The sequence below is a fragment of the Microtus pennsylvanicus genome, chromosome 10 (assembly GCF_037038515.1).
Source record: "Microtus pennsylvanicus isolate mMicPen1 chromosome 10, mMicPen1.hap1, whole genome shotgun sequence".
Lineage (NCBI taxonomy): Eukaryota > Metazoa > Chordata > Mammalia > Rodentia > Cricetidae > Microtus > Microtus pennsylvanicus.
Genome location: NC_134588.1, coordinates 625,720 through 640,962, shown reverse-complemented (window position 1 = coordinate 640,962; position 15,243 = coordinate 625,720). Strand labels below are relative to the sequence as shown.

Genomic DNA, 15,243 nt, shown 5'->3' with positions numbered 1-15,243 from the left:
CTGACTGGTTTTTTTTCTGCCCTGCTGTAGGTCAATAAATCTTTATTCATGAACTAATAAAAACAACACATATACAGAAGGACATCCCACATCACTCTCCAATCTATGAGCAGGAAATTTAAATTATATTTCCTTTCTAGATAATAACATTTTCTATTTACCTAAGGTTTTAAAATATTTTCTTCTTTGTCTCAGTCTCTAATTGTGGTTGCTTATCATATCTCACAGGTGACTGTTATATTCAAGTTTATTTTGTCAATAAGGGGCTTTTCCTTTTAATGCTATATTGATGTCCATGAGTCTACATAACAATTTTAAAGTTTACAGATGAACTGTTCATTTCTTCACTTTTCTTCTCCCAAATATTATTTTAACAAGGCAAAACATCTTTTTATTTTCAGATATAATGACTGATCCATTGGAATTTATTCATAAGTCACCTTTTCTAGTTTTATCATGATTCCATTCTTTTACAACATCTGTACTCTAATGTTATATGAAAGATACTGTGGCTTCAACCACTATCTTCAATACTTTCACATTGTGAGAACTCATTGTCCCTTGCTTTGTACTATGATAACTGGAGGGTGTGTCTTCCTACAGAAGAGCTCCACTGTATGTCAATATGTAAGTATGTATCCAGAAAACCATATAAAATCTTTCCATTTATTCTTGTTTAAACTCTCCACTAAATTAAGACTTTATTCTGAGAGAAAAAAATGTAAATTCTAGTCTTTATCTCATAAACTACCATGACTTGGATTGTACTATTTCCCTGAAATCCATGAACCATTCTATTTAGAATTGGTCGTTGTCTACACATATGAGGCAGTCCCCTGCTCTAACAGCTTATTTGCTCTAGCCACTACCAGTGTCAAATGAAGGGCAGATACCCTACCAGTCCCCTGGATAATGTAAAGTTTGATACATTCACTCTTTTCTCTTTCCACTTCAGGAGTTCATTAAAAAAGTCACATTCTAATATTTAGGATTTCCCCTAAATATTCTATTCACATCCTTCCTAATGTCATTGACCACATTTCATTGGTCTCTTTGTTTCTTCTTCCCACCACAAAAACTTAATACTTTTGAAAATAATGTATGAATTACTTAACAACTGTTTTTATCTTATTGCACTGCTAGTTTTATATCAGAAAGGGTTCTTAATTCAACATTCATAAAATATAAATTGCAAAAAGTATGATTTATGATTAAATGACATAATCATAGAATTTAATAATTTTGTATTAAACTTTAAACACAAAATCATAAATCAAATTTCTGTGTATCTATTCTTTGCTTTCTTCTTTCATGTAAAGCATAGTAAGTCATTTTCTTGGCTACAGTTATTTCTCCATAATTCTTATTCTCTGTCTCTACTGGTCTCTATCATTCTCTGATAACTTCTAGGCCAAAATTTCTAACAAACTCATTGTCTTTTAATACTTGTTGATGTTGATGTTCATGCATCATGTGTGTGCAGGGTATAAATCCATTTTCTTTTCTCCAGTTCAAATCATGTATCATGTGCTACAAAAATCATACTTTTTATTCTGGCCATCACCATACCTTTTTGTACACATTATTTTCCTGACTTTTGATCACTAGAATTTAATTAAAACATTTAAATATTAAAAATTTGCCATGCCAATGCATCCCTCCTTTCTTCTTTATATTCATCACACATTTTCTAGTATGGTATCCTGAGAAATAGAACTCTAGAAAGAAAGCAAAGTAATATTTTTGCCCCTTAGTTATCTCACTAGTAAGTTTGGGTGAAAACATTCTTGTTGGATTCAACTATCCTATGTTTATGTGTGTATTAAGATATATCGGGAGGCAGAGGCAGGCAGATCTCTGGGAGTTCGAGGCCAGCCTGGTCTACAAGAGGTAGTTCTTGCACAGGCACCAAAGCTACAGAGAAACCCTGTCTCAAAAAACCAAAAAAAAAAAGATGTGTATACCTACTAGTTATGCATGATAAGTATATATACTAATATACAATATTAATCATATATTATATGTAACAAATAACTATATAGGTACATATAATATAGCAATATATACATATATACATACATATATATAAAAATATGCATAATTAAGGCCATCTTTATAAACCAGTTTTTCTGTAACAATTATATGTGGCATATTTCACTTTATTTACAATATTGTGTTAATTTCTTTAAATAAAATATTTTAAGATAATAGAATGAAACATTTTTAACTTGAGAATAAAAGGATGACTAAGCAAACTGATCAAACAGTTATATCTGCCTGTCTTAAAATAAATTGTTTGGTTCATGATAATAATCTAAGGTTTTATGAAGTAAACTATCATAGAAGAGGCATAAAATATAGTGTTATATTCTATAGAATTTCCAAAAAGGAAAATAAAATTGCATAGAATATACGTACATTTGTAATAAAACAAATATAACTCAAATTATTTACTTTATGTAATATAGAGTATGGTGCCTTATACTACCAATTAATATATATTTAGAAAATATAAAATATGCTGTTGCTCATTATTTGGTGATTTATTGTGATTTCTTATCTTACCTCACCAAATTCAGCATTTTCACAAACATAAGTCTCATAGTATTGATAGAACTCAGGAGCATGATCATTAATATTAAAAACTTGTACATACACAGGAATTGAAGAAATCTGTTGGACATTGTCTGCAAATTAAACATAGAGAATGAAATTAATTATATCTCTATTAAAAGTCATGCAATAAATTGGATTAGAGGCTTTCTGTATATTGATATATTTCCTTAAGGAAACCTAAGTATGGGAACTATGCATTTCATATACTTATCAGAAATCAATGCTCAGTGCTAGCACCACTTATTGTTTTCTTCTATAGGTTCTGGTTTTTGCCCTTGATAAGTGAAAGTAGATAAGAAAAAATGTTCTATGATCACTGTGCTTCCACTCAGGAGCTAGAAGATTTGTTTGTATCAGTCCAGTGAATTTTACTAAGAATAGAAATTTCTACTTTTGTAAATTTCTCTTATATTCATACTGGCACTAGGAACAAACTCAGAATTAAGTTATTTCCTGAGGTCCTTAAATAACTAAAAATGCTTTATATGATCATAGTGAAACAACTCTCTGAAACACTAAAATTAAGCCATAACTGATAAAATGTACATTATAAAGAATGCTTCAAGCCATGTCCTTCTTAAATACCCAAAATTTGTTGTTCAGATGTAAAGTGAAAGTAAAGATTACAAAATGGAGGCTTGTCTTGCTGTTCAAGTTATGTTATTAAATAAATATTAGATAATTCCCATGATCAGAATAAATATAATAATATCATTATTATATGTCAAGGTATACAATTATTCTTTATAACAATACTTAATAAGTATGTGTTTTGGAGTATTTTAATTGCATTCTGATATGACTGAGACTAAAAATAAAGTTTACTTTAAATCAGAGGGAAGAGATAATCACTAGATGAACAAAATTAGCCATAGAAATTTTGGTGGACTGAGGATATACAGAGAGACTCTGAAAAGGGATTATAGGCAAGGGGTTCCTAGAAACAATATTTATTCTAGAGATAATCTACAGCCTTCTGGAATAAGCAGAAGGTGTGACAAAGAGTGTCATTGAACTAATTAATGAAGATAAAAAAGGGACAGACAAGGTAATAGTTTGACACAGGGAAATGTTTTAGTTAGCCTCTTGCATGCTATAATTTCAAATTTAGTTAATAAGTTCCTATCAGCACTGGGGAGTCCCTCCTCAGAATAATTAAAAAAAAACTTAATGCCTGTTGTTAAAAGCCATACTGGTCTAGATAATATAACAGTTTTATTAGATAAAACAAATTATTAAGGAAAGAATGGAAAAAAATATTTTTGCAAGGTGTTATAAATAATCAAAGATCAAAGCTAACAATACAAATAAATTGCATTGAAATTGATAGTTTAATAGAAATAGTTTCAATTGTAAAAACAATATCATCAGTATCTTAGCAAAAATTTGGTCTCTTCAGGAGATAAATATTCTGTTTCTGGGGAGAGAAACTTTGTCTCAGGTAAAATAACATGCAAAAAGAATTGACCTTATAAGGCTAGAAGAATAGGTAGGGAAATTAAGCACATCAGTTGCTTAAATAGCAATAAATTTATGAAGACATGATTTGTTACATAAATGAAAAGCCCAAATTAACATTTCTTCAATCTCAGAAACCATAAACTAATACGTACTTCTGAGAAAAATATTAAAAGGTACTATCAAGAAAAATGATTGGGCTGGAGAGATGGCTCAGAGGTTAAGAGCACTGTCTGCTCTTCCTGAGGTCCTGAGTTCAATTTCCAGCAACCACATGGTGGCTCACAACCATCTATGATAAAATATGGTGCCCTCTTCTGGTGTGCAGGCATACATGCAGGCAAAATGCTGTATACATAATAAATAAATCTTTAAAAAAAAGAAAGAAAAATGACCAACATTTCAGGTTGTAAATAAGCAGGGCAAAGTAGCTGCTGAGTTTTCAAAGGTATCATTACCATTTAAAATGGCTAACTGAGAAGCCTGTCTGGTTGAGAAACAGTCTTTGACCACAGAAAAATTATGCAAATCATAACAGTTGAAACAGGAGCAGATAAATATTCAATATATTGAGGAATAGACTAGTTCCTTGACTAGTCTATTTGTCATTTCAAAAAAAATGGAAAATTGATAATGTTAACAGAACTAAGAACCACATAAATAAGGAGATTCAGAAAATGGTCTCATTACATGTTGGAATTCCCTTGCAATCTTTATTACTTAAAGTATAATCTATTGTGTTGATTGACTTAGAACAATGTTTTTTTAACTTTACGTGAACAGGTTAGAGAAAAAGTTGACCTCAGAATGCCTACTTACAGTAATTTCTAGCCTATTAAGAGGTATCATTGGAAAGTTCTTCTTAAAGAGATGTTAAGCAGGCCGAGGTTTTGTCATTATTTTGGACTATCATTGAAAATAATTTGCAAACAGTCTCTTCAATGTATAACCATATGGATGATTTCTTTCTAGAGATAAAACTCATATACCTTACATACATGATAGAAGAGTCAAAGAACTTTTAATTTATTGGGGATTACAAATTGATTCTAGAAATAGAATTAAGAATTAATTATATGAACTACCTAGGAAATAAGATAGTTTTAAAAGGATTTAACCACAGAGAGTGCAAAGCTTGAGAGATCTATTTTGAAGTATTAATGACTTTAAGATTTTCTGGGAAATATTAACTGTAAATGTGTTAACTACTCAAGAATTAAGTAATTTATTTCAAATATTAAAAGGAGAGAAGGGTCTAAATAGTCCAATAAAATCTCAGAAATGATTGACTTTGGTAGAAAATAAGCTACAGAATACACATCTGGATCCTTTGGATCTAGAGTTTGTTTGTATTCTGGTTATTTTACCTTCCATACATTCCCCACAGAAATTCTTATGCACAGAGTTGATAATATCTTTGAACAGTTATTTTTGTCATAAAAGCATAGTAATAATATCAAAAAGCTCTAAATAAATGCTTCCAAATTGATTCTGAAAGTCAAATAAAGACATCATCAATTGGCAGAAATAGAGTTAGCAGAAATTGTAGTGCCATTTACAAATGTTGAAATTGCCTTCAGACAGAAAACAAATATTGTCACACAGCTTGCAGTAACTTCTTGTTAAATATTAGCAACAAGTATTGCAAAATTAAAAGACATATTTATATAAAAATGTTTGGATTCTTCTTCACATACCATGAGGAACAATAATTGCTGGAACCCCCCACATTTCATATTGATGCAAAGAGTTCAGGAAAAATAGGTCATAAGTCAGGAAATTTAGGAAAACGTGGCTCACAACTCTGATAATTCTTTTCAAAAGAATTATATTTCATTCTCATGGTATCACTAGATTTTACCCAACCTCTTTTCTCAACATATATAATTGTTTTACATATTGAAACCACTAGAGTTATTCTGAAGTTGATTCAGAATTAATTTTACAATATATTCAGTTATATGAAATAATCAGAAATGAAAATTACCCCATTTATGTAACACTTATCAGATTCTATACAGATTCAATAGGCTGTCTAGTATAGCATAATGATAAAGTTGATCAGATATTTGTAGAAAATGTGCTTCTGGTCTCATAATTTCCTAAGAAACATAATATTATTTTAAAATTATGTAGAAAAGATTTTTTTAATCACTTAATAATAAGCCAAGGAAATGTGCTAATTGCAGTTTGTATTAACAAACCTGCAGGGAGTAACTTAAATTGTTCTAATAGAAATGACATTTGGTAAATAGATGTGTTTCATTTTATAGAGTTTGGAAAATTAAAATATATGCATCTTCCTGATGATTATCTTGAATATTACCATAGAATCTTCGCCTTGCGACAGATGGAGATAGAAACAGAGACCCACTTTGAAGCATTGGACTGAGTTCCCCAGGTCCAGTTTAAGAGCAGAAGGAGGAAGAATATGAGTATGGAAGTCAGGACCACAAAAGGTTGGTCAACCCACTGAGACAATGTGCCTGATCTAATGGGAGTTCACCAAATCCAGCTGTACTGGGACTGAATGAGCATGGCATCATACTGACCCTCTGAATGTGGCTGACAATTGGGGAAGACTGGTAAGCCAATGATAATGGCACTGGGATTTGTCTCTTCTTCATGTACTGGCTTTTTGGGATTGTAGTATATTTGGTTGCATGTCTTCCTAGGCCTGGATGGAGAGGGGGGGACCTTGGACTTCCCACAGGGCAGGGTACCCTGCCCTCTTTTAGGACTGGGGAAGGAGGAGGGAAGGGTAAGTGGGAGAGTTGGAGAGAAATGTGAGGAGGGGAGGAAGTGGAAATTTTGAATGGTATTATTAATAAAGTAATAAAAATCTAATTCTGTTATTATAGAATTATGTGTAGTTATGGCCAACATGGGGATACTTGTACAAACTAAAAATGACAATGTTACAGCATATGAATCTAGTAAAATGAAACAGTCTTTTTGCATATTTCACTATAAAATATGTTTCAGGTATACTACACAATTGACTTGATAAGAATTTATATAAAGATCTAATCATAATTTAAAATATGATTAATAAACAGAAAATTATAATAATTTTCTCCAGAGATAGAATGCACAATGTTTTACTAACTTTAATTATTATAATGATAATGAGAAAGGAATGACAAGTGAGGAGAGACATTGGATAGTAGGGAAAAATTGCCAAATTAAATCACCATGTATACTTTAAACTTGTATTGATTTCACAATGAAGAGCTTGATATGTGTTACATTGAGAAAGAGGGATTGATTTGTTTCTATGGGAAAAGAAAAGCTATGAATACCAGCAGAACTGATAAAGATTAGAGTAAAATAGGAGAGACCTTCTGATTAGGAGAGGTGATAGTTCATTAAACCTCCTGGCCATTTACTCTAAATGTATAAAACTAACAAACGCCTTTCATTTAATCAGATATAACCTGCCAAAATTGGAAACTCCCCATAATTAGGATTGAAGTGTGGTTTGTTTCTGTCTTGCTAAGAGAATAAAAGAATCCAAATAAGTAATCTGAGAATTACTGGACAAATGAGACATCTGAAGACAAAGGATGAATCATCCAGAGAAAATGTTCAAAGAAAAAGGGGTTGGCCTAAAGATATATCACATTTCTAAAAGGATAAAATTTTATACATCTTCCCAAATGTTTGTTTCTGTTGTTCTCTAAATATAAAATAAATTATCTTTCTGTAATTTCAATCTAACTAAGAATTAAAGCTTGTGTTCAGTTGTGTCTCTCTCGTTCAATAAATGGAAACATGATTATTGATGGAAAGTTCAAAATCTCTATCTCATGTAAGAAGAGTCAGCTGGAATTGGACAAGATCAAAAGCAAAACAAAGATTCTATTCTATTTATCCCAATCTCATAATCTTGAATTTATTTTGACTCCTTAAAACCTGTCTTAAGATGTGATGTAGGAGGGTCATCTGTCTATGTGTTACTTTCATTGGTTAATAAAGAAACTGTTTTGGCTTTTTGATAGGGCAGAATTTAGATAGGTGGAGTAGACAGAACAGAATGCTGGGAAGAAGGGAAGTGAGGCAGACGCCATGATTCTCTGACCTGAGATGGTTGTAGGTTAGGATCTTAATCGGTAAGCCACCGCCTCGTGGTGCTACACACATTAAGAGAAATGGGTTAACCAAGATGTGAGAATTAACCAGTCAGAGGCTAGAGCTAATGGGCCAGGAAGGGTTCAAATGAATACAGTTTCCATGTAATTATTCTGGGGCTAAGCTAGCCATGTGGGAGCTGGGTGGCATGAAAAGCAGGCCTGCTCACCTCATTGCTAAAAAGATGTAAACATTTCAAAATTTATAACTTGTATATTTAAACTCTCTTTTGAAATATTAATGGTCATACAGAGTACTAACTAATTCTAGAAATAGGCTTTATCTGACTTCAGGTACATAATTTTATGCTTGAGTCTGAATTAGATAGCTCAGAATTAAACTTGCATATCAAGGATGTATTTAACAGATTTTAGTGTTCTAACTTCTCTAAGATCTGCTGCATATTACACTCAAAATGTTAATATCATTAACCTGAAAATGTCATTCAAAGATCATGTTCAGACTGAAAACTGCTCAAGAAAATGTGAAGACAATTATCTGAGATGGTTCAGCTTCTTAGACTACTCCAGCCAGTATTTCAGATAAGCCCTGCACTTTCCCATCACACAGAAACAGGGGATCACCTATGTCTTCAAGGAATTGACCATTGACTCAAATTAGGGTCTCCTTAAGAAATTTTCATGCTCAGACAACAGGAAATAATTATAAAAAGATGACATTCACATTTTCAAGAAGTGGAAAGGTTGGTTTTTTTTAAAAAAATAATCTACTGACCTGTAGATTATAGATAATTATTATGTTTTGGGGGTTGTTTAAAAGTTGTTATTGGTCATATCAGTAAGAAAACTTTCAGAGGAGATTAGACTCAGGGAACTCATTCTGAAAAGAAATAGGGGAATATAGTGATGAAAGGATAAATGGGTAGATTATTAATCTGTATTCAAACTTATAAAGCAATGGCTAGTCTTGAATATTTTATACTGGTATGGACTTTTGTATGTAATAAAAAAAATTGGTTATACTATATACAGTATATTTGCTTCTACTCTCATTTTTGGTATTTTATATGCTGATACAAATTTTAGTTTATTTTATACTGTAAATAGGTTTACATATGCTTCTACTTTTATTTATGGTATTTTTGTAATAATAAAAATTTTTGCTTATTTTTGTTTTAATATACTGTATATATGTTTCTACTCTTGTTTAAATCATTGTATATATGCAGCTCATTTTAAAATGTCAAGTAAAATTCTCATACTTAAAGGCTCTTCTCACACGGTTTAAGTTGATTAAAAAATGTATGTTAGCAGTTAGCCATCTATAATAATCAAATCTGTGGCCATTTTACACTTGCTTTTAAATCCAAATATAGTTATATTTCAATAGACATATGGTTTGGAAGACTGAGAGCATTTAGAAGGGCTTAAATTTTCTCAGTCATTTTGAATAGAAAAAGGAGACATTAGAATCACTGGTTGCTTCTCCACTATTTCACTATGAACCAGGTTCTTATTATCTGATTTCTGGGTTTTTATTGATAAAGAATAAATAGTAAATATTTCAAATATATAAATTTTGAATTAATTAATTTAATGGGCAGTGGCTTACAAATTAATGATTTATATTAATGTTTATTATAGTTTACTAAACTTACTTTTACATAAGCACACAGAAAGTATATTAATTAAATCACTAAAATTTACTTTTACATTGATCTAATCCTTAAATTAAAAAAGACATAAAAAACAATTTGACTAGCTCTTTCCCCTCATTATCAACCACCCTTAGATGAAAAAAAATTATTAAAAGTACTAGTTCAATAATCTAGTATATTTTTATGAAATATGTTTTTGTTAGTTTTATTCTCTCTTAATTTATAAAGATTAGAGCATTTTGAGACTTCAAATACTGATTATAGGGTCAGTTACATTGTTTAGTAGATACATAATCAATCCACTGTTTTGAAGACCTGACATCTCTCTTTCGACCTCACTTAGTAGTAAGAAAGAATCAACACCCTCAAGTTACCTTTGACCTCCAAATACACAACAATATATGAGTATGTATGCACCCACACTTACTTATACATGTACCACAAATAAACAAATATACATAAAATACACTCTACACTTTTTAAAGTTTCTTCTAATCATTTATTTTTAGCACATTTTTTGGAAGAAGGCAAATTCTTTATTTTATTCTCCTCAGGTGTGACAAAAGCTTGAAATAATTTACTTCTAGAGTTTTGACAAATTTCAACCCTTACAACCTGAAAATTATTTCACAGAGAAATTTTTTTTCAATTTTTAATTTTTCTGTTTAGCTTAGTTACGTTATTTTTCACAATAGCTATTCAGACTGTTGTAGGAAATCTTACAGCCAGTGGTTACCCACCCACTGGGGCATGGCCTCTTATACTATATATGCCAATGTAGAGCATGCATCTGGGGTCTTTTCCAGCTATGGGATTTTGTTTCTGATCTCGATTTTAGCAGAGCATTCTGATTTGTGAGTCTACCCCTAAATAAATAACCATCTATTTCTCAATTCTGAGCTAGTGTGGGATTTCTTTTAAGTGTCCTTCATTTGGCACCCATGTGGATCTGGACTCCATGCTTAAATGGGTGGAAAGACTAAAGGACTAATGGTCTAGTTAGTCCATGGTCCAGACTGTATCCTAACCCTGCCCACTTGGCTTTCTTTTACCTAAGCTATTTTTTGTAGAACCTCCACAAGAGCAGAGTTTATTGTTTGTGGCAACTTGTAAATTTCCCAAGCATATGTATGATTGCTGCATTCCCTGGCATGGTTCCTTGCCAAGTGGTGACTTGTGCAGCTCCAGATTTCTACTCCCTGCCCATGAGTTCTGGTTTTCTTGCTCCGTGAATGGAATTAATTTAATTGCTTTTAATTTGTCAAGCAAGGCATGTTTCTTAGTATTTAACCAGTACAAAGGTGGAAAACTAAAGTGGCTCAGAAATGAAAGCAGCGTAGGACCAATCCTGTTGACATCAGTTGCCTTGCTTCTAGTCACAACTCTGCAACCACAACATCTATTGGACAATAAGGATTACAGTTTTCCAGATCACACAACAGGTAATTAATAAATCAATATGGCAGACTACATTAACTTTTAGTAACTTTTTTTGCTAATACTATGGAATGTATTGTGCAAGGCTTATTTATTGGGGATTGGGACTCAGTTTTCTTCTTGATATTCTACCATTAAGAAATAATATGGCAATTTTAGGAATGATACACTTTTTACAGACTAATAATGAACAGCTAGTAGACAGAATTAATACCATTAAAATGATAACATTTATTTGACAGAAATATTGAATCCATGTCTAAGGGTAATAAGAAGTTATCTAAAAATATTCATGCTGTTGATTTTGACAATCAAAATTTGATAAAAAGTTATGATAAGTTAGCAGATAGAGTATCTCTCCAATATGACAATCTGCATGCTATTCAAGTAATGTCCAAGGAAAGACTATCTTTAAAAGAGAAATTTAATCTCTTAGAATCACATGTGCAAAATGAGGACAAGAGGCTTGCTGCCTCAATGAAATCTTTACAAATGTATATAGGCCAGGAGACTCAGGCTTTACAGAAGACAATAGTGTAAAGATTTGAAATAACTGAGGAAATTATTGGAGCTGATGAACAGGGAGAGAAGGCACAAGTTCAGGATTCAACATCAGCAGTAGCTGCCAGAGATGACTTACCCAAGGTTTTAGTTTTTTTTCCCTGTAACCTACTCTGACAAAGCATCAAGTTCTACAGGCCCAAAAGGATCCAAAGAAGGTAGATGGATACATATAGAAAGGAATGGTCTAAAAGAAATTAAGCATGCTGTTGTAACTTATGGTTTGCAGTCCACATCTGTTAAGGAGATGATAAAAACATGATCTTCTAGCATTAAAACCTCACCACATGATTGGATTAAGTTAGTTTCAACAGTCCTGTATGAATGGCCTCAATTAAGGTTGAGAATTTATTTCAGACAAGAGGCAAGAATTTTGGAACAACAGGGAAAAGCAAAAGGCCTTGAGACTTCCCAGGATCAAATTCTTGGTGAAGGCCCTTATGCTGACCCACGGGCTTAAGCTCTTTATGATGAACAAATCTTATCCCTATGCCACAAAGCAGCCTTAAATGTTTGGGACAGGATTCAAGAATAGGGAAAAAGAATTGAATGATACACCACGGTTAAACAGGGTCAGAGATTAACTAAGGCTGTACAAATAGAACAAAAGACCCAAATGCTAGATGAGTACTTATTGAATCTCTGGCTTTGGAAAATGCCAATTTAGAATGCAAAAAGTTAGTTGGGCCTTTAAAGGTTAGATCAGCACCTATGAATGAATGAATACTGCATACAATAAACACAGAGACATTTGACTATAATATTGATTCTTGGGTAAGAGAAGCAATTTCCAAAGGAATGAGGAGACATCAAAATGTCAAATGTTTAAATTGTGGTAGAATGGGACATCTGAGAAGGGATTGTAGACAAGTAATTCCTAGGAAAAATATCTCTTCTGGGAATGGCAAAAATAGGAGGACTCAGCCTTCAGGTATATGGAGAAGGTGTGTCAAAGGCTGACATTGTACCAATGAATTCAGATCAATCAAAAACAGACAAGAAAACCCAATACCATTGGGAAACTCCTTGAGGGGGCCTCTCCAGTAACTATGGAGGCTATGTCTAACCACGAAAATTAAAAAAAAAAAATCCCAGAGCTCTGTAAAAGACCTTATTGTTATAGATGATGGCAAAAACATGGAGAATAAGTAAAAAATTTCAATAGGAAACAGGAAACATTCTGGCAGACTTCTATAAATGATTAAAACTAAAACTAAGAGTGTGTATAAATGGCATTGTAATTGTAGGTTTGTTGGACACAGGTGCAAATGTGAGTGTCATTACTCCAGAATCTTGGCATCCAAATCGGTCTCTTCAAGAGGCAGATGTTTAATTACTAGAAATGGAACCATATCTCAAACTAAACAAATTATAAAATGGGTTGACTTTATTGGGCCAGAAGGTTAAAGTGGGAATCTGATGCCATATGTGGCTAATATTGCAGTAAATTTATGGGGTTTTGACCTTCTGCAGCAATAGTATACCCAGATTAACATTCCTGCACTCACAGGAACTCATAATTCTGGAAAGGATATTATAAGTTACTATCCATAAAGGTCACCAGTCATTCAGGCTGTATATGAAAATAAAGCAACTAGTAAGCCTTTAAAGTTATAAACAGCCCTACATTTAAAATGGTTAACTGAGAAGCTGTGAAACCATATTTTATACAAGATATTTGCAGCCAGGCTCTCTGGTCATGCTTAATTTCCAAGGCAGCTGCATTCCTGTCAAACAAGCTAACCACTTGACAAAGTCTCAAGATGTATGGCTCCTTCTCTTTTGTTATTATATAGCTCACCTGGGGAGAAGTGTTGATTCCAAAACTGGTGACTTAAGGTGTAGGTGTTTTTATTAGTACTGTGGTCCCCCAGGAAGAAAATATTAATGAGTATCCACCTTGGTTTTCCTGGAGGATAAAAGGTGTTTTGAATAATAAATGCAGGTAGATCTTCAGGAATGGATGAAGCCTGAGAAGTCCTTCTGAGATTGCCATGTGAACTGTGTCTCATTATTTCCTGTGCCTCTGTACTGGTCTAGTTAGGGGAAAATAGTTTCTATCTTGGGGTCACAGACCCTGACATAATGATGCCCAATGTGAGGCTGACCACTGAACCCTGAGAAAAAAACAGAGAAAGGAACAGAAGTACTGAGGAAAACATGAGGTTGATCTGCAAACCACAAAAAGCAAGAAAGAAGTGACCAGATGTGAGGAAGTCGTGAGAAAAAAATCAGTGGATATGTGAGTAATGTGCTATTAGATAACAAAATGGGACAGTAATATCAGGAGTAAAATTTGTAAATATAAAAATATGGGACAAGAAAAAAACAATCAAGTGACTATGCAGTTGATTAAAGATATATTAAAAGACGGAAGAGAAAGAGTACAGCAGCATCAGATACAAGAATTTTTAAAATTTATAGAGGAGATATGCCCTCAGTTTTTCCAGCATAGGACCTTAGACAAAACCATATGGAAAGAAGTGGAAATGAGAATCCAACAACATTATTGTAATTATGAACCAGAAAGCATCCCTGAAGATATTCCTTATTTCTGGATGCTAATACAGGAAAGGTTGGACTTAAATCCTGACCAACAGGACATAGTTCCATCCACACCATCTGAGGAGTTGCTAGATACTCTTTTAGAACAGAACAGTTACAACAGGTCAGAGACTAATGATTCAGGCCATGAAAGGGAGTCTTCATCTCTCTCACTAGCAAACAGCAGGCTTGAGAATGATGGTAACCTTGCTATCGCACAGATTAGGAACTATGCAGATACACGACTCTTGTCAGAGGAATGATAGTCTTCCCACAGCAACGACAGGCTTAGATCCACAGACAGTTCAGAGTATATTAAAAGTGAAGCAGATGCATAACAATAGCAGTAAATTTCCTCTACAAGCTTGTATCAGAGAAGCTGCTAGCAGAGGGGAAAAGATGCAAGGATTTTAATTGTTCACAATAATGGAGTAGAGAGATGTGCAAGGAAATCTGCTTAGAATACATACTCTTATATCATTTTGGTTACTCAAAGAATTAAAAACTGCTTGCGCTCAATATGGTGCCATGGCATCTTTTACTCAGACACTGATAGAGAATATAGCTGTAGAAGCTCTGCCACCAGTGGATTGGAAGCAGATAGCCAAGGCTTGCCTGTCAGGAGGAGATTATCTATTGTGTTAAACCAAATTTACAAAACAATGTCAGGCCACAGCTGAGAGAAACCAAACTCAGCCAATTCCTATTTCATATGAGATGCTGGCAGGTGAAGGACCCTACATGTGAGCAAATTAGCAGTTAGAATATGATATGGTAACATATGTACACATCAATGCAGTGGCCAAGAAGGCCTGGAATAAGCTTCCATCTTCACAAGAACAGACCGAGGAGTTATTTAGTATAAAACAGGGACCAGA

At 33.0% G+C, this 15,243-nt stretch overlaps 1 protein-coding gene across 1 annotated transcript in view; it reads right to left on the bottom strand.

Annotated features, from left to right (window-relative positions):
• The window catches only part of Cdh19 (cadherin 19), a 112,125-nt gene that overhangs the window by 21,921 nt on the left and 74,961 nt on the right, over positions 1-15,243 (bottom strand). The window contains exon 10 of the mRNA XM_075987377.1: positions 2,566-2,687. Within this exon, the coding sequence (XP_075843492.1) occupies positions 2,566-2,687 (122 nt within the window). The remainder of the gene's footprint in view (positions 1-2,565; positions 2,688-15,243) is intronic.